Below are 22145 nucleotides of genomic sequence, written 5' to 3'. Positions count from 1 at the left end.
CATTCAGTATCCTCGATGAATGAATGGAACGATTGAATTTATTGAGCAACTGCGTCCGCTACGGGAGGACGGAGGATTGAGAATAACTTGATTGATACTTTGTTCATCTCTTCATTGCATAGTATGGGTGGTATTGTGCTGGCACTGTTGCATAGATTGCATCTGGTCATCTGTGGCAACAGACTAAGGAGTAGTCTAAACCTCTGATCAGGTTTGCCCCCGCCAAGTATCTGATTCAAATGCTCCGACTTGCTCGTGCTGAAGAATTGATGTGTCTCCTCGCCATTGAGCAACAGACACTCCTGGAGATGCAGCAATGACAGCAGGAATGAGTACATCTGTGTGATTTCATTCTGTTCGGCACATATCTGGATTGAGTCAATCAGACGATTCTCCAATCTTGGACGCCTGGCTGACGCATCATCCTCGTACGCATCAGTGCTGTTGTTGAGTGTGTTCACTTGAAGTCCTTTGAAAAGTACACTCATCCAACCTCGCGCCATCATTGTTATTGTCTGGACGATTGAGTAACACTTGTCCGTGCCCATCAGGAGGTTTGTCCACCATTCCGAGTTCTTGATATGCTGCATCCATGGTCGACTTGGTGCCTCATCGCTCTGCTTCGATATCCAATCTCGATAGAAGTATCTAAACACTATATTCACTCGCTTGATGCTGTACAGGTAGTTCTGCCAATGGAATAAGTAGAACTGTATCAATGGGCGACCATTCTCGACATGTGTCGACTCGGCCAACACGTTGGTCAGATGTTTGTGGCAGCATTCCACCAGGATGCGATAGAGGTTGAGGGGCGGGATGGAGAAGTCCTTGCGATTATAGTTGACCATGCACAACTCAAACACATTGGTATACATCGACATCAATGCCTTTTGATTGAACTCCAAGGGGAAGGCTATGAGCGTGGACAAGAGATGGTAGAACTCTTCAATGCCGCCAAATTGTGACATCATCTTGCGCTCTTGATACAACAGCTTCCAGAGTAGTCCTTGCGAGTCCCGCTGATTGGCATGATGATGTATGATCGTCGGAGTGAACAGACGTGTGTTGTTGGCGACGATGCTTGGCTGCAGATTGTGATGCTCCTCCATCGTGATGAATGGCTTGCCCTTGCGCTCCATCTGGCTCTGCCAGTATTGGTTATAGATCTTGATGTAGAGGGGCGTCGAACTGGACTGGCAGCGAACGAGCAGCTGTCTAAACTCGGCGTCGGACAACTCCACCATCGACTTGTCACGATGTGGCATCGTGATGACATTCCATCGTCGCAGGTACAATGGTTTCCACAAGAAATTATCCATTGATATCTTGTTCAAATAGCGACTGACCATTGACACGCTGACCAGGTCACGCTCGTATAGGTATACCATAATCAATACCCATACCTCTATTGGTAATAATTCAGAGTCATTCAACTCTGTCATTATTACATCTTCTATTTCTTTATCTTGTTGTTGTCGTTTATCATCCAATCCTGATAATAATGTTGAATTGATCTCGGTTGGTGATCTTATCGTCATATGAGTAATCCAATCCAATTGTAAATCCATTATTTATATTATATTATATATTATATAATTAATAATATTTTTAAACATAAATACTAATTTAATGTATACATTTAATTACTTGTTGTATATGTTTATGTTTATGTTCTTAATTGATGTTGTTGGATTATGATGATGTTGATGTTGATGATGATGTTGATGGCCACAATGCATACAATGCTATTAATTGCTCTTTATTTGTTTGATCACATGAGTGAAACATAGATACAGACATGTAGGATAGAGAGAGAGAGAGAAGAGAGTGAAGGTAGGAGGAGCGAAGATGTAAGTCGGATTCGGATGATGTTGTTGTTGTGTGAGTGGGTCAGAGAGAGAAGAGAACTTCTCGGTGAACTAACACCCCTATAAGGGTGTGTTTGAGGTTGGTTGGTCAGCTGCTGTCCAACAACAAAGAATGGGGTTGAGTCTACGATCCACCTTTAGAAAAAGCACAGTGTGTACAATGCTCAATACACACACTTACATTCGATCTAGGCTTGATTGTAGTTGTAGTTTGTTGCGATGAGCTCTTCATCACTCTTTATCTCGACCAAGAGTATATACTCTTACATTACTTATTGTAATAAATAAATAAACAAACACTTTGAAAAGGTCCACTGATTGTGTTTGTTACACCAAAGTGATTTCATTGAATTGTTGAAAGAGGGAGGTAGCCTGGGGAAAGATCGTGTCCTTGCTTGTTCTCAACATTCATTCATTTGGTTGAAGTTGAACTCAACACTTTAAGAAATAGATAGAGATAGAGATAGAAATGGACACAGCGATACAGAGTAATATTGCAAACCATATATATATGATTGAGGATAGTTATGTAGATGAGAGAATCAAAAGAATTGAAAGGACTACCAATTGGAACGCTGATCATTATCTTGCTTTGCGACTACATCTATTGAGACAGAAAGCAACCGATTCAAAGTTAATCGTTAGAGTGAGTATCGGTGTAGCATCCATCATTCTTTCGTCAAGTTTACTTACTCAATCAATCAATTAACAGGACGATGGAGACAGAAGGGATGACTATCTTAATATCCGATTCAATCTCCTTGAATCAAAGTATAGAAAGGCCGAGTATGTTCAATCACTCTTAATAAATGCTGGTGAGCTTGTTACTGACACAATCAATCAAACACACATATTAGGAATGGTCAAGCAAAGAAGAATAAGAGAACCATAAATACAATATCACCTGTGTCGACTCCTCCAAAGACATCGATGTCAACTACTACGACGACGACGACAACAACTACTACAACAACACCACCGAAACAAGCGCAAACACCATCACCAATAGCGACACCACCATCTACTCCTTCGAAACCAACGACATCCACTACTACGACGACGACGACATCAAGTCCATCAGTTATGTCACCAACAAAGAGTACAACAGCGAACACATTGCCTTTAAACGACTTCTCATTCTCTGGCATTCATCATATATTTGACAATCACAAGAAGGCTTTGTCCAGGATCAGATACGCCAACAATGACAAAGAGTTGTTGGCCTTCTCCTCGGACGACACCACCATCTCACTCTGCAAGTCAATGTCAAACCCATCCATACTCTCCATTCTCAAAGGCCACAATGCACCAATCATCGGTATGTCTGTCAAGTTGCATGCTTGCATTCTTGATCCATTGATCACTAATACGCTCTCATATTGATAGACTTTGTATGGATGGCCAGCAATGAATACTTGACATCTATATCACTGGACTCTAGCATGATTGTTTGGAGTGTAAAGTCATTCAAGGCGGATCGTGTTGTCAAGGATGCAGGAATCTGTAACTGCATATGTACCAATCCATCAAAGAACAACTTGGTGTTTGTCGCGGACAACAAACATCTGATCAAGACCTATGACCTTGCCTCTGGAAAATGGGTTGGCAAGTGCAAGACCGCCTCAATAGTCTCATCAATGCAGTTTGAATCACGAGGAAACTACTTGTTCGTTGGAGATGACATTGTAAGTATGATGGATGGGTGGTCTATCGGCCTAGGACACTCACTCACTCTGATCATGTTCAATCACAGGGATACCTCTATATTTATAAGTTCGAGAAGGATATCTTGACACCAGTGTCAAAGGTACAGGTGTCCAAGTCAAAGATAACATCGACCCAATTACAGTATTGGCAACTTGGACAGAAGTTGTCATTGTCAATCCTTATCAACTCTGTGGACAATGTGATGCGAGTGATCAGTGTGACCAACTTGCAAGCTGGTACAGTATCCGTGGTCAAGGAGTATGCAGTCAATATCAAGACATCAGTACCATCTCAGATTGTTAGGAGTGAGTTTTGTCCATCACTCAAGGGACGTGATGGCCTGTTCTGTGTCAGTGGAACATCAGATGGTGCCATCAGCATCTACGATTGTCTAAGCAAATCCAAGTCGCCAATCAATCACCTCGTGGGCCATGCCTCGCCCGTGGTCGACATCGACTGGAACGCCGACGAATCCCTCTTGTCCAGTGCCGACGCGTCTGGAGTTGTAATCATCTGGAACAGGAAGGCCAACATCAGCAAGTAATAACAACCATGATATGATTGTAGGAGCGTGATCGAGCAAGCTAGCTAGCTTAATAGCCAATGTATTTTTTGATCGATGATAACCAGTTGGCACCCGAGTTGCCAAGTGAATGAATGAATCGTTGACTGCTAATGCCAAGGCTACCAATATATGGTCCATACGCCTTTGATGTGTTGAGGTAGGCAAACAAGAAGGAAGCGCCCAACACCAGCAGGCCCAGAACATAATATCTATAATGGCTCCTCTTCTGTTGTTTACCATGTATCGATATCATCCAGTTGAATGGATAATTGGTCATTGGTGATCTAAATTATTGATTGATTGATTAACAGGTGCTCATGATTACGCACAGTTAGTGGATACATACTCGATGGATAACTGAATATCCGCTCGCTCTTGAAGTTTCTTTGGAGGTATCTTGTCATAGAGCTTCTGTGTTTGTTGAATAAGTAGGTCCAGAGGCAGATCATCTGGAAGGTTGGAGAAGTAATGATGTACAGTGTCATAAGCACATTCAAGTTTCAACAAGTCTTTCTTGAGATAGGTAATTAACTGGATTGGAATGGAATGGGATGGAATGGAGAGGGATTAGATTAGATAAGTGTTTGTGTATGGTCCAGGTGATGCCAGTCCATTGATTGAGAGTGATCGTACAATTACAGAAAAGTACAAGGGAATGAGTGGATGTGATGCCAAGAAGAAGTCAAAGAGTCTTGCAGTTGGTTCCAGCTCTTCAAAGTTGTGAGCGAACCATGTGATCAGCCAACTGATCGCAAACATTGGTTGAACTTCAGAGTTGACAATGAATTGATGTGTCTAATGCAAAGAGGTAATGAAATGTTAGGTTCATGAATGAAGGTTGGCGTGATGACACACTTACTTGTTTGTCAACAAAGGATAATAGAGGAAATAGGAGATTGAGTATCTTTGATACCTCGGAGAATGATGGTCGCATACTGTCACCAATATGATTCAGACTGAGTCTCTCGAGCATGGCGAATGACAGTCGCTCATTTGTGACCATCAATAGGATACTACCTATCTCATGGTATCCTTGGAAGTAGTGCAGTTGTGGATACAGTGACAGTATGGCATTGATGATCCTTGTCAACTCTGCTCGTTTCTTCTCTCTTAGCTTTGATTTACCCTTTGTAAATCTCCACATTGATCGCTCTACATCTTTGGTGACCTGATCTGTATCTTTATGCTCGATGATGGCACCTTCATGGATGAGTAATGTAGTGTAAGTATAAAGACTTGGTATGTCGGACATACTAAACAACGAACGTACTCTCATGATTTATAATCTTGCTCTGATTGATATCCAGTAGGATTGGCCATACTGAGGTTCTAATGTCATTGTTTACAAACCCAAACTCTGTAACTGAACATCGTCTCAATCCTTCTACATCAACCTGTGTTTGTATAATGTTAGGCCAATCAATGGTATCGATCGATCAACCAATTGCTCCTCATCTATCTATGTACGTACTGGTACTCTCTGTAAACATTGTCTTATAGCAGTGATCTTCTTAGCCTTCTTCCTATCAACTTCAGTTATGACTGCCTGTTCAACTGACATGTTTATTGTTGTTGTTGTTGTATCTATATGTATATATCTTCTGTCTGTCTGGTCAATCAATCTTTGGAATTAATGAATGAATGAAGTTGAATGACTCACAAGTTCAAGTGCGTTTTTCGAAACAAAGACATCAACAACTTGGAAGTGAGGTGGAGGAGGCGATGACGAAACAAAGACAACACTCTGGGGGCTGGATGAAGGGTAGACTGGACATGTCCTTCCAACTTTATTAAATATATCAATAATACATGTGATGTTATGTTAATGTTATGTGATGAGTGAGAGTGAGATTTGGTTATGATGATATGATCGTCGTCATGTTGGTCAGGTGTTGGTTTGATTGATTGATTGATTGAAATTGGTTAGATGAGCTGGATATTGGTATGGATGAATGATTGATTGATTGATGTTATACACTCATCTTTTGAGTGTGATAATGATGATGATGATGTTATCGCAAAAGTTAAAGGCCTTGATGACTAACGGTGTGTTGACCAAAGAAGAGGAAGAGGCTTACAAGAAGTAGTCTGGCAGCTCCTTGGTTGTGTCTTGTGAGGGCTTGTTATGTAGACTCTCTGGAGCTGCTGAATAGGTGTTGAAGTACTGCTCAAATGATTCGTTGATCTCTAATATCGATGCCATGTTGCCACAGCGATACGAGTAGTTGGGCGCACTCCAAATAGTAGACAACGTCCTCTTAAATAGCACCTGATATCCATCCATGCACAGTTGATGTGCTCGCAATATATGATGTATCTTGTTAATCTGTAAGAACTTGGCCACTGTATCTTGACCAAACGTGTAACCGGCACCTCTGTATATGATTGATGTGAGTGATCGGTGAGTGACATGTACATGGCACATGGGCCTTTGGACTCGTGACCTTACCTTTGTGACTCGACAAAGCCATCACGATCAGGGTCGGGGTCTGACCACATGATGTCAGCAAGGGGACCCTCGTGTGGTACCTCTTGGAAACGATCCAGGACTCGGATCTGATCGATGGATGGTGCTGAAGGCGAGAGACCTCCGTGCACACAGTATATGGTCTCTTCGATGATGGCTGCCACGGGCAGATAGTCAAACATGTCGGTGAAGTACTTCCAAACGTTGGCATTGCCGTACTTCCTCATGCACTCGCCGTAGAATCCATAGACCTGTGTGATCTGTCGCGACTCGTGATTACCTCTGAGCAGCGTAACCCTCGATGGGTAACGCAACTTCAAACATGACAACAAAGTGATTGTCTCCACACTATGATATCCTCTGTCAACATAATCTCCAAGGAACAAGTAGTTTGTATCTGGGCACTTGCCTCCAATCTTGAATATCTCTAATACATCGTAGAATTGGCTATGAGGGTTGAGGGTCGAGGGTTGAGGGTTGAGGGCGAGGGTTGAGGGTTAGGGTCAGGTCATCATGCTCATCATCATGTTATGTTGACATACCCATGTACATCACCAACTACTGTTACTGGAGCCTTGATTGATTGTACGTTGGTCTCATTGATCAACAACTCTTTCATGCGATCAGTGATCTCTTTGACTGTGCTCTCTGAGAGTATCTCGCATTTATGCAGTTTCTCAATGCAATGATCCAAGTTCAATGTTGACATCTCTATATATATATCTGTGTCTACTGTGTTGTGTTTATCTGTTTGAATGAATGATGAATATATATCTAAGATCAAAGATGTAAGTGTGTGAGTGTTGGTGGTTTTGTGATCAAAATTTGATTAGTTTGTTTGATTGTGAGTGTGTTTGGGCGAGGTCCACTCGATATTTTCAAAGTATGAATCTGATCATAGTTGTAATTAATATATTAATATAAATGGATAGATTATCAAGTGTATTACTTGGTGAAATATGTAACAAATTGATCAATCCAATTGATCGTTTGTGTATGACATTGGTGTCGAAGACATTGTTCCAGCGTAAACATCAATACTTGACATTCAATGTAGATCATTTGTTGTATTGGAGAAATACTGGACTTGGTTATGACTATACTCAGCCAGTTGGTGATGTGGCTGCTATTGAGTGCGGTCCATTGATTGACACGACATCGTCACGCACCTCAATCAGACTTCCCGGCAACAAGTTTCGCTCGTACAACACGCAGATACTAAAGTCGTTGCAGACTACGCCTGGATTGGTCATCCTGAGCCTGGACGAGATGGATGACGAGTTGGTCATACCGGATGATGCCAACATTGTCAAGTTGGTGATCGTCGCGCCAGAGAGGGACACCATATCCACACTCATACTTCCATCGCGTGGTCTCCCTCGATCAATCACTCACTTGGAGATCAAGTCGTATGGACTTCGACGTGCACAGAGGATATCGATCCTCAACATGTCCGCGCTCTCAATCACCCGTCTCGACATTAGTTCTATCCACTGTGTTGGTGATCTTATACTTCCATCGACGATCACTCATCTGGATGTTGATCAGTACAGTAATGTGCCAATCACAGCTATTCCAACATCGGTAACATCACTAAGTATTCCACCACATAGTGATGCCAACTTCTTGAATGTCGGTTTCATTCAAAGATTGAAGAGCTTAAGAACACTAAAGTTGGTTGGACGCAGCATGTTTCATACGTGCATCACTCAGTTCAACTTGATCGGTGTGAGCCCATCACTTACCCATCTACATCTCGGTGATCGGTTCAAAGCGATAATCATGCCTGGCGACCTCCCGTCCACCCTCCGCCACCTGTCCTTCGGCACATACTTCAATCAACCTTTGCCCGTTGGATCCATTCCAGACTCGGTAGAGACGCTATCATTTGGACAACATTTCAATCAATCACTCAATTGTATTGGAACTATCCCAAACTCTGTGACCTCACTCACACTTGGCTTCATGTTTCAACAAGATGGTAATGATCAATCATCGTATAGCGAGCACATAGGTCAGTACATCTATGATCTCGAGTTCATCCCACCATCAGTCACATATCTGTCACTAGCAGGTGACAACCTACATACATTGGATACACTACCAAAGACTGTCCACACACTATACCTTCGCTTCTTTAGTTACAGCCCCGATTTAGACATCCCAACATCAGTGACCCGTCTTGAATGGAGTGTTCCAGGTCGTAGCGTCCAACTCATGACCAAGCTCACACCATCAATCACCTCACTATCACTACATTTCAACTCCATCCCATCAACCATACTTTTATCCAACATCCATCCTAGTCCAACCCCAAGTCCAACAAACCCAGTTCGACTTGTCGAGTCCAACAATATAGAGTCGTACAGTGAGGGCGTCACAGTGTATGGTAGAGTGATTGATGGTGACACGGTAGTGGTGCTCAGCTCAGACTTTAGCCGTGGTGGATTCGTTTCCCTGAGCCAACTGCACAAACATGTGCATCCATTGCTACCAGACCTGCTCAGTGCATTGTTCGTCTGTCCAAGCCGATCATTAGTTCTCCACAATCGATTCCCTCCAGCACCAGGCACCATCTACAATGTCGAAGAGTACGAAGAGGTCGAGTTCATGTTTGACTATTGACTCTTGTGGCATCGTGTGGTCTGTTCGTGTGATCGATCACATTTGGTGTTTGTGTGTGTGACTCTTGTGTGTCCCCTCGATCACTCAACTCTTTTTCATTCTCAAACACCAAAGTGATCAAAAAAGTCAAATAATGATCGAGCAAGCATCGGTGTGGCTGTGTCTTGTGATCAAAGATTCATTGAGCACGTGGGGCAAATACTTTGGAGACAGACACAAAGACATAGCACTCTATTTATATTTATAAACTTATAATCTTGGAATATAACTACTTATTATCTCTTCTCTTCTTACACATACATACATTCATTCACAGAATACACATACTACATACTACTACATTGAGATAAACAACAAAATGCCTTTGGCTGATTATATATTAGATGGAGAGTTGGGAAGGTATGTTCATTGTCATTGTCATTGTCATCACACAAGGTATACCTTGTTCAAGCATCATGATACTAACAATCCACTCCACTCACTTCAACAACATTAATGTCTATAGAGGTGCATTCTCAATTGTCTACCGCGTCATTGACAGAAAGTCAAAGAAGGAGTTTGCCATGAAGGTCATCGATAGGAAGTCATCATCAAAGGCAGCACTCCAAACAGAGATTGAGATCATGAAGAAAGTCAGTCATCCAAGTAAGTAGTTAGTAGTGATCATTCATTCAATCAATCAATCAATCGATCATATACTCACTCACTACTACCAGATATCGTAACGATGCATGAATACTTTGAGTCGACAGAGAAGATCTACTTGGTCGTGGAGTTGGTGACAGGTGGTCAGCTATTCGATAAGATTATGGAGAAGAAGTTCTTCTCAGAGAAGGAGGCAAGAGTGATTGTCAAGCAGTTGTTAGAGTCATTGCAGTATCTACACAGTGTTGGAATCGTACACAGAGATCTCAAGCCTGAGAACCTATTACTAAAGAATGAGAAGGATCTCACCATTGCCCTCTCGGACTTTGGTCTCTCCAAGATCCTGGCAGACGATGTCTTTATGAAGACAACATGTGGAACACCATCATATGTTGGTAAGTCCCTCTAGATCGTTGATTGATTGATCTGAAACAAGTACCCTAACCTTGAACCCAAACAAACAGCACCAGAAGTATTGAATAACATTAATAACGCACCGACTGCGTATACTGAGGCGGTTGACATGTGGTCTGTAGGAGTGATTGCCTATATACTTATGTGTGGCTTCCCTCCCTTTTACAGCGATGACATTAGGAAGCTGTTCGAATCGATCATGGCTGCCAGCTACGACTTCCCAGAGAAGTACTGGAAGAACATCTCCAAGGAGGCCAAGCACTTTGTCAACTGTTTCCTCACCGTCGATCCAGCAAAGAGATACACTGCCAAGCAGGCACTCGAGCATCCATGGTTAACATTGGTAAATATTAATGAATGGACATGAGTTTGATAGATTGATTGATTGACTAACATGGATGATGATATGATGTAGGCTCCACAATCAGCACCTCTACCACATTGGAATGATCAGATCAAGAAGTATGTTGTGATTCGCAGAGAGGAGAGCAAGAAGTTTGGCGCAGAGTTGGTGTTCAACACGAAGCTGGCACAACCAACTACACAGTCTTAAGGTTCAAGGCAGTCCTGGTCCAGTCCTGTCCAGTGTAATATTACCAACATACATACATACATACATGTATCCAGTCATGTGATTGATTAATTGATTGAGTGAGTGAGAGAGCAATAAACTATCTCCCCTTATACATGTATATTATATTATATTATATGGATTGATTGATTGATTGAATGATTGAATGATTGAATGATTGATGGACTGGTATGTATTCGAATACATTCCAGGCAGTGAGGATGATTGACCAGGATTGATATATTACTTCCAGATCTCAACGTCATCCTTTGAATAGTGCTTCTGTCTGTCCACTATTCTCTTGCCACCAAGGTGACGCATGGCCTCTGCGTAGGATTGAGGAAGGACTCTCTTTGGCTTGTCTTGTACAGACTCCTTGCAAATGAATGTGAAGTTGAATGTGTTGGACAACTTCTTCTCGGGACCGCCTTGTAGAGGCACGGACACATATGCAAAGACCTCGACCTGTACATAACTAATGTCCTCCACGGTCTCGGTGTAGACAATGGTGGCCTCCAGTGTGAGGATGTTGCCAATGTCCACGGGCAACAGGAATGTGATGTCGTCCATGCCGAGGAACTGAGGAATGGAGCTGTTGAACTGGAGGAAGCACGTGGTGAAAGCAATCTCGAATCCCTTTCTCATGAGGTAGCCTCCGAATATGTTGCCGTGCATGTTCCTCTCCTGTGGCTGACAGAGGATGACGGTCTGCAGCGACGTGGACTGCATTGGCAGCCAATTGTATTTGGTCTTGTCGTCTTTGGATCGCATGAACAGGTCGTGGATGATCTGCAGCTCGTCATTGGTGGGTGGCACGTTGTGCAGAGATTTCTTGGCGTAGTCCAGTCTGCTGGACTTGTGCTTCTCGCCATCATCAAACTGTCTGGTCTCCTTCTCGTTGGTCGGCACCAATCTGTTGACCAGCGCAGACTTCTTGGTGAATGGGTCTCTGGCCACCATTGTGAAGTAGGCCACGAGCAGTCCCTCCCACTGGCCCGTCTCGCTATTCAATGCTCTTGCCTTGATCATGATCTCCATCGAACTCTTTCCGACCCAAGTGACAATTCCATCCATCTTGATGTCATTCTGAGGGTTCAAAGGTCTCAGCAAGTGTATCCTGTCCACAGACGCAGTGACAATAGTGTACACCTTCTCCTCAGTAGTGTCCTCAGCATGTCTATGTGTGATAGGATGTGTCAGCTAAGATTCACGTTGGGCCCAACGAGGCAAGGCACGACGACATTGACATACTTGTAAGAAACAGTTCCAGCGAGAGCATCGAGATCCTCGAGAAAACGACCGACACGGAGATGTCCGTAGGGACTGAGGTACATCTCACGAAGTTGGAGATCAGTGTTGAAGTGCAGGTAGATCTCTGTGTAGCTCTCTTGAGGTGCCTTGTCCACGAGTGACCTAGAGATGGGCTGAGTCTGATCGCCCTTGGACTTGGACTTGACATTGAACAGTGGAGTCCTTGAGCGCCACAGATGATTGGTGATCGCAGTCCTATTCATATAGGATGACTTGCTAATCGATTTCCAATCGGTCTTGCTGATTGACAGGGGATAGATCTGAACGTCGGTTGGTGTGCCAGTGACGATCAGTGTGGGCTTGGTGGCGAGGGCACGCTGCTTGTCCACTGAAGTGTCAAAGGTGATGAATGCAAAGCCTTCATTCTCTATATCATCAAACACCATCTTTATGCCATTGTTTGATATTGACAATCCTTTGAACATATCAACAATATCATCACGTGTCACTGATGATGGCAATCCTCTTATCTCTACACTATTCTGAAAGTCAATTGATTCATTCCTATCATTGATAACTTGTTGTTGTTTTGGATCTAATGTCGATGATGAAGAAGATGAGGAAGAAGAAGAGGAGTATGATCGCAACAAGCTACGAGCACCAACATTGTTATTCAACTTTGAGTTATGAGTTTGAATGAATGTTGTTGTTGTAGTTATTGGGACAACATTGTTGGTGTTGTTGTATGTCGATGAAGACACCAATCGACTGATCCTTGATAATAATGAACGAGTGAGCATTGGAGTCAGACTAACAACAAAGTATTAATAATTATGTGTGTAGAGTGAGCTTTGGATGAAGATCATAATCAGTGTGTGTCATTAGTGAGTTGGAGTCTCTTTTTTCAAAGTAATGTCTTTGACTAGCCTGGGGGGTCTGAACACTTTCCAGATCCCATCTTCACTTTGATTCAAAGAGACATGTAATTCATTGTTGCATTATTACTACTACATCATCATAATTCATACAATACGTAATCATACTTTGATGACCAGTACAGCAATGAAGATGATGGATACTTTACATGTCACCAACAGACATGGCCCAACCTTTAAATATCAACATCCAACCGTCACCAACAACAACATAACAACATAACATAACATAACAACATAGATACAAACTAATATATATTACTAAATAATGTCTGATAATCCTAAACGTATTAAATGGTCCTCACCAGCTGAGGATGAAGAACGAGCCAATAATAGAAAGTTGATTATTGGATTGGCAATTGGTGCAACTGTTGGTGTTGTGGCATTGGCACTTATAATGCGTTATAAGGTGGCAGCACCACATCAGTACTTGGTAAAGACTGGTCTTGGTATCACTGATATGGCCGTGTCCAAAAAGACCTTTATGTGGCCATTCCAAGAGTTGCGATACATCTGTATGAATCCACGCAACTACTCATTCAAACTGCACAACATGTCCAAGGAGAGTGTTGAGTTCCACCTGCCCGTCGTCTTTACCATCGGCCCAACCGACCCCAACCGCGACCTCGAGGGCTTCAAGAGCTACACGCGTCTGCTCTCTGACATCTCCTACGAGGACATGGCCCACACGATCAACGGTGTGATCCAGGGTGAGACCCGTATACTCTCTGCCAACATGACCATCGAAGAGATGTTTGCCGATCGCGACAAGTTCAGGAACTCTGTGCAGGACAAGATCGGAGTGGACTTGGCTAAATTTGGTCTTCAAATCTACAATGCCAACATCGAAGAGATGAGCGATGCTCAGGGCAATGAGTACTTCAAGTACCGTCGTCAACAGGCGTTGCAAGGCGCCGTCAATCAGGCCCGTGTCGCAGTGGCCGAGGCCAAGAAGCTGGGTGACATTGGAGAGAATGAGCGCAAGGCCGAGTCGAGAAGACGTATCGCAGAGGTGGAGGCTGAGACTGTCCTCGTGGAGAATGATCGTCGCAGGATGATTGCCGAGTCAGAGACGAAGCTAAAGTTGGCCCAGATCGATTTTGAAAAGTCCCAGCGCCAGTCACAGATTGAGGCAACACTTGGAGTCGATCAGAGACAGATGGAGTTGCAGAAGGAGCTAGAGATCAAGCGTCTGGACCAGCAAACTTCCCAGCACCGTGCCAATCTCATGTCCAAGACTGCGATTGATGTGGAGGCCAAGATCCGAGAGGCTGAAGGTTATGCTCAGGCCACTGTCAAGAGGGCAGAGGGTGATGCCATGGCCAAGATCAAGGCTGCTGAGGGTACTGCGACGGCCAATGTAAAGATGGCCGAAGCCGATGCCGCTGTCAAGATCAAGTCTGCCGAGGGTGAGTCCGTTTCGATCAAGCTGTTGGCCGAAGCTCAATTGGAGAAGGATCAAAAGACAGGTGCAGGTGCCAAGGCTCAACTGCTACAGGAGGCCGATGGTCTAACACAGTTCAACAACAACCCTCTTGCTCCATTCTACTTGGGTCTCAAGAGTGGACTGTACAAGGAGCTGGCTGAAGCCAATGCCAAGGCAATCAATGGACTACAGCCAAAGATCAATATATGGAACACTGGAGCAGCTGATGGTCAATCCAACACATTCTCACCAATCCAGAACCTGTTCCAGACTCTCCCACCAATGCTTGATGTGATCCAGCAGCAGACAGACATCAAGCTACCATTCATCACCGCGACACCACCACAAACTCCATCTCCGTCTATGGCGACTGATCATAGTAACATCAACCTAGGCAACAGCAGTAGTAGCAGCAACAACAACAAGACAATCAAGATATAATATTATGTTACAATCTTTTGAATAGTATAAATAAATAGAACGAATGATTATTATTTTAAATAAGAGTTGCCAAGGCGGTCAAGATCAAGACCACAAGTGTAGAGATTGGTGATGTATGAGTAGCGCTGGATGGATTTCCAGATGTAGTAGAGGTCGATGTTGTAGTTGATATGGGTGATGTTGTTGTGGAAGTAGAAGTGGAAGTAGTTGTAGTTGAGGTAGATGATCCAGTTGTAGTGGTAGCAGGTGTGGTCTTCTGATAGACTCTTACAAAGTCAATATAGTTATATTGAGGCCATAAAGTTGTATTATCAGGAGATCCAGGCCACTATCCAGTCCAAAGTATTTAAGTTAGTCATTATTATCTCATTTCAATAAATAGTTAAAAGGACACTTACACCTCCACCAATGGCTGTATTCAATATGATATAGAATGGTTGGCTAGGTATTGGAAGATCTGGTGATGTACTGTTTATAATGTTATACACTACATTGTCCACCATACTATATATATATTACCGATAGTTAGTACCAATCAATCAATCAATCAACCATAAGTATAACTTACAAAACAATCCAGTTTGGCTCCCAGATGACAGAGTAGTTGTGATACTCAGTATTGAGTGTTGGTACTGATATTCCTTTGTTTTGGCTGACTAGGGTAGTATCATTACAATCCTTTCGATAGTTATGATGGAATGTAGCATATGATTTCAACCTTGAATTGATTGACTCCATTATATCAATCTCACCTGCATTCAAATAACATGTACCTCTTTCAAATGGTACCATCCAGAATGCTGGCCACATGCCCTGACCAACCGGTAACTTCATTGATGCCTCCACTCGACCATAAGTAACATTGAGTTTACCCTTGGTATCCAGGTATCCTGAAGTAAAGTTCTTTCCCTGAGTGTGTGATCAGGAGTTAGTGGGGGTTGGGGGATGGAATGATTCCAGATCATTGATGAATGGTGATACGCACATTGAATACTTCTTTCTTTGAGACTATAACTAGTTTGTTATCATGGATGAGTATGTTCTGTGGTGAATAGTATTCCAACTCATTGTTGTAACCAGCCCTGTCATGTATATTCCAGATTGACTTGTTGATGCTGTTTCCATTGAATTGCTCTTCAAATTGTAATGACCAATTATCATAGTTGACCTTTTGACCATATGTATATAGAGTATCCGTTGATTGAATTGTATAAACTAAAGTTGTTAACAACAAAATAAATAAAATAATATTTGTAGTCCGCATCTTAAGGTACTTATTATCTCTTTGATGTGAGTAATTGAAGATGAGTATGACGATCGCCTATTGGGTTAGGCCCTTATATGTTTGCTTCGTTCAATCCACAAAAGAGATATTTTACAACGTGATGGCTTTATTGTGTCTTCAGATTTGATGACTTTCGCATGTCGACACCATCTCCAAACCCACTATTTTTCCGATCGATCGAATTACTAATTCCGAAAGTTGGTCTTCATTGTGACACATGTTTATGATTGTTGGATTGATGAATTGTGATACAGACCAGGAGTCGATGTAATAATTTAATAAATAATGTAATGGTTTGAATTATTTAAATAAGTATGGCCAAGGTGGCGGTTGCCAAGAGGAGGACCACTAGTGGAGAGGCTGATGATGATTGAATGGCGCTGGATGGGTGGCCAGTGGTGGTGGATGTCGTAGTAGTGGAGATGGTAGATGTTGGTGCGGATGTTGTAGTAGTTGTTGTTGTTGGTGATGCTGTTGTTGTAGTTGTTGTGGTCGTGGTTGGAGAGGCGGTGGTAGTTGTGGTTGTTGGTTTGTTGGTAGTACCTGCAGATGTAGTGGAGGTAGTGGTAGGGTTGTTGCCAGTAGTAGAGGTGGAAGTAGTCGGATTCTTAGTGGTAGAAGATGAGGTAGTCGGTGTATTGGTCGTAGATGAAGTTGTAGAGGGTGATGACTTCTTTTGGTATACTCTAACAAAGTCAATGTAGTTGTACTGAGGCCAAGTGGTGGTCTCATCAGGTGACTCTGGCCACTGAGCAGTTGTAGTTTGTTAGCGAGTTGATACTAACTTATGTGAATCCTGGTCAAATATATATACTTACGTCTCCACCAACAGCAGTGTTCAGGATGATGTAGAATGGCACGCTTGGGATTGGAAGATGTGGCGAAGTACTGTTGATAATGTTATAAACAACATTGTCCACCATACTATATATTATGGAGAGTCAGTATCACAAGATGATATTAACATTCAATCAATTAATCAATTATTATAACTTACAATACAATCCAGTTTTGCTCCCAGATCACAGAGTAGTTGTGGTAGTCAGAGTTGAGTGTTGGAACAGCAATGCCTTTGTCTTGACTGACGAGGTAGTTGTCAGCACAATCAGTACGATTGTTATGATGGAATGTTGCATATGATTGCATCTCAGCATTGACAGTCTCCATGATATCAATCTCACCAGCATTCAAATAGCATTCACCCTCATCGAATGGCATCATCCAGAATGCAGGCCACATTCCCTGACCAATTGGCAACTTCATCGATGCTTCAATTCTTCCAAATGTAACATTGAGTTTATCAATAGTGTCCACGAGACCAGAAGTATAGTTCTTTCCCTGGAAGGACGGGTTGATTAAGTGATTAGAGTGAGTGAGTGGAATGATTCCAATCATTGATCGAGGTTGATATGTACCTTGTATACTTCCTTCTTGGAGACTAGGACAAGTTTACCATCTTGGATTAGGACGTTCTGTGGTGCATAGTACTCCAACTCATTGTTGTAGACAACACCACTGTCACGAACATTCCAGATAGACTTGTTTATTGTGTTGCCATTGAATTGATCCTCAAATTGCAAAGACCAGTTATCATAACTGACCTTTTGTCCATAAGTATATGTATCAACTGATTCTACAATATACATTGACAATGATATAGTCAACAACAAAGTTGATATCATTATAATATTACTTGACATGTTTGATATTTATCTGATTATAATTAATGAATGAATGAATGATTGAATGAAATAAAGAATGTCTTTAAGTCCATTTGCATTGATCATTCATTCATGTCCATCCATCGGCCAAAGTAGATATTTTTACAACGAGTTGGGTCGACCATCAGAGTGGATGGCTTGTGGAAGGGAAGGGTACCCTTTGATCACTTTGAAAAGAAACAAAGTGTGGCTTCCAACTTTAGTCCCAAATTCGTTTCCGATCACTTTTATGTTGAAGTGGACTGTGGAGAGCGTAGATACATGACGTGGGTTGTGGAAGTGATCATATGTTGGAACCTTCCAATTTCAGACGTGTAAGTGTATAACAGATATAAAGATATTTATAATTCATGCATGAATGTTGGAATGTATTATAATAATAAAAGTGATTGATTGAACATGACATGATGGTCAACTACATAATTGAACATATCCGTTTGGATTTGAATGATGGGAATGGTTCCAGTTGATGATGATGATGGTCTGATTGAGTAAGGTACCTGTAGCACTCAACATTGAGTTTCGTTTTATACTCTACCATTACTATTGAATCAAAGATGTTTGATGATTCAAGTAACTTGGTTGTAGTTGGACCAACATCACACCATGTTAACAGTTGAATACATCTATTATGTTTGGCAATGGCTCGCAGCAATGTATCTTGATAGTAATTCATAGAGATGATCAATGTTCTTAAATTTGGATGCATGGCAATTGATTTGAATAATGATGGCGTTGATTGATTGGAATGTCCATTCCACCATACTTCAACATTGAGTGATAGTAATCTTGGATGATTGTCCAAGAATGCTGCCAATCGATCATAGTCCTCAATGTCATCGGTCCATCCATGTAATGTCAATGTCTCCAATGATTGACCGTTGGTTGAGGACAAGTCGAGATGCTTCATACATCTGTTTGGCACGACAAAGTGTCTAAGACGCTGGCCAATTACACATGGATACTCGATACTTGAATCACTGAATGACATGATATTGATGGTCTCAAACTGATCCAGTGCCAGTACTTTTGATGTCTTGATCGGCGTCATATCAGTGAGTTCAAGTCGATGAATGTTCAAATGTTCGAGTGATACATTGTTCAAGAACTCCTTGAGTTCCTCAGCAACCTCATGGGCCTCTAGGAAGGTGAGTGAACGGAGGTTAGACAGAGGATTGTTGGCCAACTGGTAAAGACCAATGAGGTTGATCAGTCGTGTTCTTGTGATTGAGATTGAGTCCAACGATGTGAATAGATGTAGTTGAGGTTGGATTCGTTCAACAAACACTCTATCATCCAAGCTTAGTGATGTCATTGTGTTGCAATGTTTGGTCATGATGTCCGCAAGTCTCTCAAACATCTTGTCATGTATACGACTTCTATATTTATCTCCAACGTAGAAGTCAAAGCGTTGTACATGTCTGGTCATGGCCAAGTATTCAAGCATACTATCATTCAAATATGATTGTACATCGAACTCAAACAATATGTTTGATGAGGTCGTGTGCGACAAGAGTAGTTTGAGTATACGATCACTATGCTTGTCGAGTGGCCATTGATGATGTTGGAACTCTGTTTGAAAGAACTTGAGCTTGATGATTGTGTTGCCTTGTTGATGTTGTTGTAGCTTGTCTACAAAGAAGTTATCGCTCACCAATGACAGACTAGTATGGTACTTCTCATGAAGCAGCGCCTTGATTGGGTATATGCTAATGCTGATCACTCTTGATGTTGATAGGATGTTGAAACGATTGCATAGATGTAATAGGATGATCTCTGAATCATAGGCCAGTTGTCCATATGTCTTTAGTTTAGTACCGTCATTTAGTATTGGACTTGGTGGAAGTAGTTGAACAGGTATATTTATCACTAGATGATTGACAATATAATTGAACCAATTCCAGTTGACCAATGCCAAAGAGTATTTCCACTTTCTTGACACATACCCATCGTGCCAACATTCATTCAATATATTCTTCTGAATGGTCAATGGTATATCCATACTTTATTCATTGATTCAAATACATTTGTATTAAAATATATGTTTGATCAAAGATTTGTTGATTCAAAAAAGTAAGTAAGTGGTTTGATTTACTTCAAAATTGGAAATTATCTAGTATTTTAAAATGTGATTTGATTTGTTCCAATCTATTTAACGATCTAGATAACTAGTTTTTTAAAATGATTAATCATTTTGAGTTTTGTTTTTTTAGGGTATTTTACTTGATTTTTTTATTTTGGAACTTCATGCGCACTTTTGCCCGAGAGGTTAAGGGGCTGAGTTCAGGTCTCAGTGGCTTCGCCATCATGGGTTCGAACCCCATAGAGTGCAAAAACTTTGAATGAATGTGGTAACTTGGAACTTCCAAATGAGAAGATACTTAGATATTCAGTTGTAAGGTTGTACAACTTCTTTGAATAAAGTAGTAAAGACACACAATCTTTATCTATCCTAATACTGTTATTGTAAAAGATCTATGATGTCCCCAAACCCTCGGTTGTCCTTGTCCAAACGTCAAACAAAGTCGTGGCAACATCACCGAAACATTAATTTATACCAAAGAGAGATAGATAGATAGATAATAAGATGTCAACATTCCCTATTGACACTGTTGACAACAGTGAACATCCATTCGTTAACTTATCACATGTCTTATTACAAACAATAACAAACAATCTATATAATATCGATCGTATATGTTTCACATTCGTTTGTCAACGATGGTATCGACAAAAGGATGACTACCTATTGTTAGAGACACTTGGCGTACCAGTATCTGCAGAGATCAATGAGTTCAAACATAAGCGTGTACTAAAGTCCTATCTCAAGATCATTGAGTTCTCCCTGCTCATCAAACGTGAGACTCATCTACTGATCGCAGGCGAACAGAGTGAGATTGACATGCTCACATGGCTATCATTAGACTACATGTTATTACCTGGTATGTATACACCATCCTCTCACTTTGACCCAAAGTTTACCAATGCTAACGACAACAACAACAACAACAACAGACAAGCCTATACCATCATCTGTGACTAGACTTGAACTTGGTGATACATTCAATCAACCATTGTCAGTGTTGGAGACCTTGCCAACCTCATCAATCAGGATTATGTCCTCCAAGTCATTCAATCAACCATTGGAGGCAAAGATGTTCCCTCCAACATTGACAGAGCTGTATCTTGGAAAGTCGTTCAATCAAAAGTTGACGCCTGGATGCCTCCCAAGCACGCTAAAGTCGATAACCTTTGGTTGGGACTTCTGTCAGGACATAAACCCGGGTGTATTACCCGATGGTTTGCTTAAACTAAGGTACAGCCATCATTGGTATATCACTGTTGTACCAAACAGCATACCAAGTAGTGTGGTTGACATTGAGTACTTCCCTGTTGGATCGCTGCACCTTCTCCCCACCTCAGTGACCAGGCTTCATCTATTCCTGCTCCATGATATGACCATCCCCGTCGGTGCTATCAAGTCCCATGTTGTGGATCTAGAGGTTGGAAACTTTGCCTTCCAATTTGCCGAGGGCATGCTGCCACCAAGTCTCACCAAACTTCACATGGGCACGGTCTACAATCATCCAGTCACCAAGGGTGTCTTTCCTGACACCTTGACAGAGTTGCAGGTCAGCTCTGCCCTCAAGTATCCAATGGGCCCTGGCGTCCTCCCCTTAGGACTAAAGAAGATTCAGTTTGGCTATTGCTGGAACATTCCACTGGAGCCAGCAGACATCCCCGACAGTGTCACATACCTCAGGTTCGAAGGACAGTTTGACCAGCCCATCCATCATCATGTGCTACCCAAGAATTTGGAGACGTTACACTTTGGAGACAGCTACAACCAGATCTTAAAACCAGGTGTCCTCCCTCAGACCCTAAAGACACTGATCTTTGGCTCAAGTTACCAAAGGGTGGTACATCCAGATACATACCCTGTAGGTATGTCTACTCTCACTGTCAGGTCGTTCAAGTTCTTTGAGGTCAACAGGCCAAACGACTTGCCCAAGACCATCACGTCAATCGAAGCGTACGGTCTATACCGAACAGCCCTTCGTCGTCTGAACGATTCACTATTCCTTGGTGTTGGAGGCAAGTTCAAGAGTTCCTTCATCAGGTCCGACCATCACTTCATGGATGATGTAGAGTCAATTATCAAGATGGAAGGTATATCCTTCAGTTTCTAAGGGGAAGACGATGATGTACAGCAACAACAACAAC

At 42.1% G+C, this 22145-nt stretch overlaps 12 protein-coding genes across 12 annotated transcripts; 5 read left to right on the top strand and 7 right to left on the bottom strand.

Moving 5' to 3' along the window:
* Positions 1-59: 59 nt before the first annotated feature.
* Positions 60-1568, bottom strand: SAMD00019534_059880 (hypothetical protein; the record flags this gene model as incomplete). Its single annotated transcript, XM_012898586.1, has 1 exon — positions 60-1568. A coding segment is annotated over one exon (1509 nt), but the record flags the coding sequence as incomplete, so codon positions are not given.
* A 769-nt stretch (positions 1569-2337) lies between these two features.
* SAMD00019534_059860 (hypothetical protein) lies at positions 2338-4116 on the top strand (the record flags this gene model as incomplete). Its single annotated transcript, XM_012898585.1, has 5 exons — positions 2338-2514; positions 2581-2654; positions 2726-3186; positions 3255-3553; positions 3622-4116. Coding segments are annotated over 5 exons (1506 nt in total), but the record flags the coding sequence as incomplete, so codon positions are not given.
* On the bottom strand, positions 2732-3016 carry SAMD00019534_059870 (hypothetical protein; the record flags this gene model as incomplete). Its single annotated transcript, XM_012898584.1, has 1 exon — positions 2732-3016. One exon carries the CDS (start codon positions 3014-3016, stop codon positions 2732-2734), a length of 285 nt encoding a protein of 94 aa, XP_012754038.1.
* Positions 4117-4168: 52 nt separating the features above from the next.
* On the bottom strand, positions 4169-5701 carry SAMD00019534_059850 (hypothetical protein; the record flags this gene model as incomplete). Its single annotated transcript, XM_012898583.1, has 6 exons — positions 4169-4424; positions 4487-4671; positions 4780-4935; positions 5000-5340; positions 5411-5534; positions 5612-5701. The coding sequence occupies 6 exons, from the start codon at positions 5699-5701 to the stop codon at positions 4169-4171; spliced, it is 1152 nt and encodes a 383-aa protein (XP_012754037.1).
* A 513-nt stretch (positions 5702-6214) lies between these two features.
* SAMD00019534_059840 (hypothetical protein) lies at positions 6215-7316 on the bottom strand (the record flags this gene model as incomplete). The annotated part of the gene is made up of 3 exons (XM_012898582.1): positions 6215-6515; positions 6590-7054; positions 7150-7316. The coding sequence occupies 3 exons, from the start codon at positions 7314-7316 to the stop codon at positions 6215-6217; spliced, it is 933 nt and encodes a 310-aa protein (XP_012754036.1).
* A 215-nt stretch (positions 7317-7531) lies between these two features.
* SAMD00019534_059830 (hypothetical protein) lies at positions 7532-9232 on the top strand (the record flags this gene model as incomplete). The annotated part of the gene is made up of 2 exons (XM_012898581.1): positions 7532-8588; positions 8661-9232. The coding sequence occupies 2 exons, from the start codon at positions 7532-7534 to the stop codon at positions 9230-9232; spliced, it is 1629 nt and encodes a 542-aa protein (XP_012754035.1).
* Positions 9233-9590: 358 nt separating this feature from the next.
* On the top strand, positions 9591-10844 carry SAMD00019534_059820 (hypothetical protein; the record flags this gene model as incomplete). The annotated part of the gene is made up of 5 exons (XM_012898580.1): positions 9591-9631; positions 9738-9877; positions 9949-10272; positions 10342-10634; positions 10707-10844. 5 exons carry the CDS (start codon positions 9591-9593, stop codon positions 10842-10844), a joined length of 936 nt encoding a protein of 311 aa, XP_012754034.1.
* Positions 10845-11105: 261 nt separating this feature from the next.
* On the bottom strand, positions 11106-12913 carry SAMD00019534_059810 (hypothetical protein; the record flags this gene model as incomplete). Its single annotated transcript, XM_012898579.1, has 2 exons — positions 11106-12039; positions 12114-12913. The coding sequence occupies 2 exons, from the start codon at positions 12911-12913 to the stop codon at positions 11106-11108; spliced, it is 1734 nt and encodes a 577-aa protein (XP_012754033.1).
* Positions 12914-13316: 403 nt separating this feature from the next.
* On the top strand, positions 13317-14915 carry SAMD00019534_059800 (hypothetical protein; the record flags this gene model as incomplete). Its single annotated transcript, XM_012898578.1, has 1 exon — positions 13317-14915. The coding sequence occupies one exon, from the start codon at positions 13317-13319 to the stop codon at positions 14913-14915; it is 1599 nt and encodes a 532-aa protein (XP_012754032.1).
* Positions 14916-16504: 1589 nt separating this feature from the next.
* On the bottom strand, positions 16505-17463 carry SAMD00019534_059790 (hypothetical protein; the record flags this gene model as incomplete). Its single annotated transcript, XM_012898577.1, has 3 exons — positions 16505-16948; positions 17019-17124; positions 17198-17463. The coding sequence occupies 3 exons, from the start codon at positions 17461-17463 to the stop codon at positions 16505-16507; spliced, it is 816 nt and encodes a 271-aa protein (XP_012754031.1).
* A 1067-nt stretch (positions 17464-18530) lies between these two features.
* On the bottom strand, positions 18531-19886 carry SAMD00019534_059780 (hypothetical protein; the record flags this gene model as incomplete). Its single annotated transcript, XM_012898576.1, has 3 exons — positions 18531-18581; positions 18688-19790; positions 19868-19886. 3 exons carry the CDS (start codon positions 19884-19886, stop codon positions 18531-18533), a joined length of 1173 nt encoding a protein of 390 aa, XP_012754030.1.
* A 622-nt stretch (positions 19887-20508) lies between these two features.
* Positions 20509-22111, top strand: SAMD00019534_059770 (hypothetical protein; the record flags this gene model as incomplete). Its single annotated transcript, XM_012898575.1, has 2 exons — positions 20509-20863; positions 20937-22111. The coding sequence occupies 2 exons, from the start codon at positions 20509-20511 to the stop codon at positions 22109-22111; spliced, it is 1530 nt and encodes a 509-aa protein (XP_012754029.1).
* Between the last annotated feature and the right edge of the window lie 34 nt (positions 22112-22145).

The sequence above is a fragment of the Acytostelium subglobosum genome (assembly GCF_000787575.1).
Source record: "Acytostelium subglobosum LB1 DNA, scaffold: scaffold11, whole genome shotgun sequence".
NCBI classification, from domain to species: Eukaryota; Evosea; class Eumycetozoa; order Acytosteliales; family Acytosteliaceae; genus Acytostelium; species Acytostelium subglobosum.
This window is presented reverse-complemented; position numbering and strand designations above follow the sequence as displayed.